Source organism: Arachis ipaensis, chromosome B05 (assembly GCF_000816755.2).
Source record: "Arachis ipaensis cultivar K30076 chromosome B05, Araip1.1, whole genome shotgun sequence".
NCBI classification, from domain to species: Eukaryota; Viridiplantae; Streptophyta; class Magnoliopsida; order Fabales; family Fabaceae; genus Arachis; species Arachis ipaensis.
Window position 1 is genome coordinate 20,150,077 of NC_029789.2, and position 4,626 is coordinate 20,154,702.

Below are 4,626 nucleotides of genomic sequence, written 5' to 3' on the forward strand. Positions count from 1 at the left end.
TAAAATCTGCACAAAAGAATTAGTAAAATAAATAATAATAATAATAATAATAATAATAATAATAATAATAATTTTATTATTATTATTATTATTATTATTATTATTATTATTATTATTATTATTATTATTATTATTATTATTATTATTATTATTATTATTATTATTATTATTATTATTATTATTATTATTATTATTATTATTATTATTATTATTATTATTATTATTATTATTATTATTATTATTATTATTATTATTATTATTATTATTATTATTATTATTATTATTATTATTATTATTATTCAACTAAGAACAGAGAATTTTAGGATAACATAACTTTCCGGATAACTAGCAATTGGCACATGAATCCCGTAGAAAGGACGAAACTGAGCTTAAGACCCAAGAATAAAACAATGCATTTCAGGTCTTGACTGAACTGGAACAAAATTCGAAGCATACAATGTAAAGTTGGGGCATGCCCTAGCTGTATCTCATATATTGGTGACCTCAGGGGCAAAGTAATTAAGAACATGTGTTAAGGTTTAAGGTTTATCTTGTCAATAAAGTCTCAACCCTTTGTTAAGATTGAGTTTCAGAAATCACTTTTCCTACCGCCACATAAAAAAAAGGCATGATGAGAATTGTCTGTAAAGAAATTGTAAAGAATGGCTTTTTAAATGTTACTTTTGCTCCTGAGTTCTAAATTAGCAAATAACGATGATATTCTGTCAAGCATTTTTGCTGATATTTGTATAGTAGAAAATTAGTAAAGCTAAGCTATAATATTATTTAAATCTCGGTTTATATGGTTCCTCAATTGTTTAAATCTATCCTCTGCCAGGTGCCTGCTGATAAAAAACTTCCTTCTCTCTATCTTCTGGACAGTATTGTGAAGAATTTTGGCCAGGAATATGTTAAACACTTCTCTTTACGTCTACCTCAAGTAGGTCAATTAAAGCATGGTTATTTCTATTTATATTTCATTTTTATTTTATTCTGTTATTGAAAGATTGAAACAATTCTATTGTGTGCCAAGGTTTACTGTGAGGCATACAGGCAGGTCCAGCCCAATCTGCATTCTGTTCTGCAACGTCTCTTTGGTACCTGGTCAAAGATCTTTCCTCCCTCTGTCCTAAGTAATATTGAAGCTCAATTGTAATCTTCACCAGCAGTTAATAATCAACAATCCTTTGCTAATCACCTTGGGGCATATGATTTTCGTGGACCGATTCTTGGGGAACATGTTATTAAACCACAATCCTTGCAACAGATGGAACACTCTAGTTCAATTATGGATAATGTAAGTTTTTGTGTGAAATATGTGTTGTATGCAAAAATATCAGTGATTTTATTGGTACGTTAAGGCTATTTGTCATGATTGATGAAAATAATATATATATATATATATATTGTGTGTCTCAACCTGAATGATGTGGTCGCCAAATTTTTGTTTTAATAGAAAGGTGTCTGTTTATACCTCTTAATAGAAAGAGAGATCCTGTAGACAGATAAGCTGCATTCTGACAGTGTGTTGGTTTTCATCGTCATAGGTTGGTGGTGATAGGTTGGACTCAACAGAAACTGTAGGTAATACAAGAGAAAGAGGGTTGAATGAATGACAGCAAAATAGATTTTCTAGTGATGGTTGGAACATATTTCAAACTTCCAAGACTTATAATCTCAATGATGAACAACAACGTCAAAGTCCAAGAGCTCTTATTGAGGCATATAGTTGTGACAAATTAAGGCTGTGAAATTCCTAGTACTAAGCTTTTGTTGGTGGAGCAGCCTGGCAAAAATGGTTTAGGGAGCAAGTTTTCATTGGCATCATGGCAGGACACTGAAGAAGAGGAGTTTGATTGGAAAGATATGAATCCAGGATTAGTAGACTGTAGTAGAAACAGCAGTTCTATGCAATCAAGTGTTAGATTCTCCAGGAAAAGGAAGTTATCTAATGATCTATCTAATTCTTCACAGTACCCCTTTAATATTGGGGCTGCTCCCCCTGCTGTCAATGCTCATGCTACCCGTCCTTTCGGCTTGAATCCAGCATTTTCATTGCAAAAACGTCCTAGGAGTCTGTTTGAACCAATAAACGTTAATAATAACACCAATGTGGGTCATGGTCCAAATAGAACTCTGTTTATACATGACCAGTTGCCTAATCAACCTGGACCAATTTCCTCTAACCTGCAAAATCATGGACAACCTCCTCAACTACAATTTCTTCCACCTCAAGTTCCATCTTCAACACAAATTAGTCATGGTGCCCAATAAGTACGCCCATCTCAAATCCATTACCTGATATGCAGGGCCAAAGTTTACATTTACATGGGGGAACCTTGCCACCTTTACATCCAAGCCTTCCAACTGCTCCATCACAAATGATGTCTCATCCCCATGCCGATGCTTCGGTGACAAGTCAACCACCACCTGCATATCTTAATTTGATTAGTTCACTAGTGAACCACGGTGTGATCTCAGTAACTAATCCACCCACCAATCCACCCACCGTACTGGTAACTATACTTTCATTAGTTTCCCTCCCTTTCTAGTTTGTTGATTTGGGATAGTTATTTAAATGAACTCATGTTTTAGGATTTTATTGGGATGGAGTTCGATCCAGATATCTTGAAGGTGTAATCAGTGCCTTATACGGTGATCTTCCTAAACAATGCACGAGCTGCGGTCTCCGATTCAAAAGGCAAGATGAGCACAGTAGACATATGGATTGGCATGTGACTAGGAACCGAATGTCGAAAAGCCGGAAGCAGAAGGGATCTCAAAAATGGTTTGCAAGTGGGAGCATGTGGCTAAGTGGTGTAGAGGCTTCGGGAAAGGAATCGATTCCAGGGTTCGTTGGCTCCCGAGGATACAGAGGAAATGAAAGATGAGGAAGAGTTAGGCGTTAATAGGAACATCCATATTATTATTATTTTGATAAAAAAAATTAATGAAAAAAGATTTTTTTTTATTTTTTAATGTATTTGACAAATTTTTAGTAATAAAAGTAAAAGTATTAAAAAAATAAAAAATATTTTTTTAGAAGCTATAATTTACATTTTTTTTTAAATATTTTTTTCTTAAAAAACTAACAAACCTTAAATCTTTGGAACATAAAAATGAAGTTATGGAATTACTACATTATAATTAGCTCGTTGAAGTTTATTGCTCATATATCATATTTTTCAAAGACTTAATGTTTATCAAAGATTTTTTGCATTGTATGAGGCTGTTGAAAAGTTGTGCTTAAGGAGACAACATATATACGATTTCAATTCATATGGGGGGAAGAAATTATTAAAGCAACTATACTTATACTATACAACTTGGCCAAAATGGCAAAGTGAGGATGGACTATACACGGATTGGTACAAACAAAATAATAATGAATTAATTATTCCTATTTGTCTAATCCTCCATTCTATCAATTCCTTTCTTAAATTTTTCCCCATGGCGTAACATGGATGTTTATTTTTTTTTGCTTTTAAACCCCCCCCCCCCTCTCTCTTCTTTCTCTCTTCTTTATTTGCCCTTTGTGTGCTTAAAATTTTCCATGAAATAATTTGCGATCAAAGACTACAGCTGCATCCTTATCTCCACAACCACTGCAGTTTACAACGACCTTGCTGCCGTCACATAAGGTAGGGACCAGATTATCTAAGATAGCCAATGCATGAGCAGCCTCCAATGATGGAAATATGCCTTCCAATTTGCATAATCTTTCATAAGCTGCCAAACATCATCAATTAATTAGTAAAAAGTAAAAACCTTCAAGAGTTTAAGCATTAATTAATTTCTGTGTGTTCAATAAGCATAATAAAGGTGAAATGTGCCTTACCATCAAGAGCTTCTTGATCAGTTGCAACGCAGAATTCGGCGCGTCCGGTTTCTTTTAGGTAACTCAACTCAGGACTAACTCCTGGATACTCCATCCTGCAAATTGAAACAACGAACCAATTACTTTGAGGTTAAAAATAAAGAGCATGCAGTAACTAAGTAATTAGGAGTTAATAATAATAATAAGAAAAAATATAGGTAACCAACAACATTTAATAATAATAAGATCGATAAATACGGACCCGGGGGCAATGGAGTGTGGTCCAATAATTTGTCCATCCTGATCTTGCAAGAGGTAGCTGAGGGCTCCATGGTACACACCCACTTCACCAGTGGCGAGTGTGGAAGAGTGTCTTCCACTCTCCAAACCGCACCCACCGGCCTCAACACCAATGAGCCTCACATCCTTGTCTTCTAAGAACTCGTGGAACAAACCAAGAGCGTTAGATCCAGTCCCCACGCACGCTACCAGCACGTCTGGTTTCCCTCCCCATTTCTCCAACGCTTGCTTCCTCGTTTCTCTCCCTATCACTGACTGAAACTCACGCACCATCGTCGGGCACGGGTGCGGCCCAACTGCCGAACCCGTCAAGTGGTAACTGTTTTCCATTTCTCCCACCCAACACCGAAATGCCTCCGATGCTGCGTCCTTGAAGCTTCCATTAACCCCTTCTACCTTAGCACCTAACAGTTTCATCAACTGCACGTTAGAACTTTCCTTCTCCATTTCTTTGGCGGCCATGAACACTGTGCATTCCAAACCAAGCTTAGCGCAGGCTGCGGCGGTTG

General features: G+C 35.8%; 1 protein-coding gene and 1 long non-coding RNA gene across 2 annotated transcripts in view; one reads left to right on the forward strand and one right to left on the reverse strand.

Annotated features, from left to right (window-relative positions):
• On the forward strand, positions 803-2,892 carry LOC107643274. Its single transcript, XR_001620806.2, has 4 exons — positions 803-940; positions 1,034-1,297; positions 1,548-2,516; positions 2,596-2,892. It is a non-coding gene; the product is annotated as an uncharacterized LOC107643274 (long non-coding RNA).
• The window catches only part of LOC107643273 (tryptophan synthase beta chain 1), a gene marked incomplete in the record, with an annotated part of 4,130 nt that continues 2,744 nt past the window's right edge, over positions 3,241-4,626 (reverse strand). Inside the window, 3 exon segments of the mRNA XM_016346868.2 lie at positions 3,241-3,729; positions 3,839-3,933; positions 4,080-4,626. Coding sequence (XP_016202354.1) covers positions 3,542-3,729; positions 3,839-3,933; positions 4,080-4,626 — 830 coding nt within the window.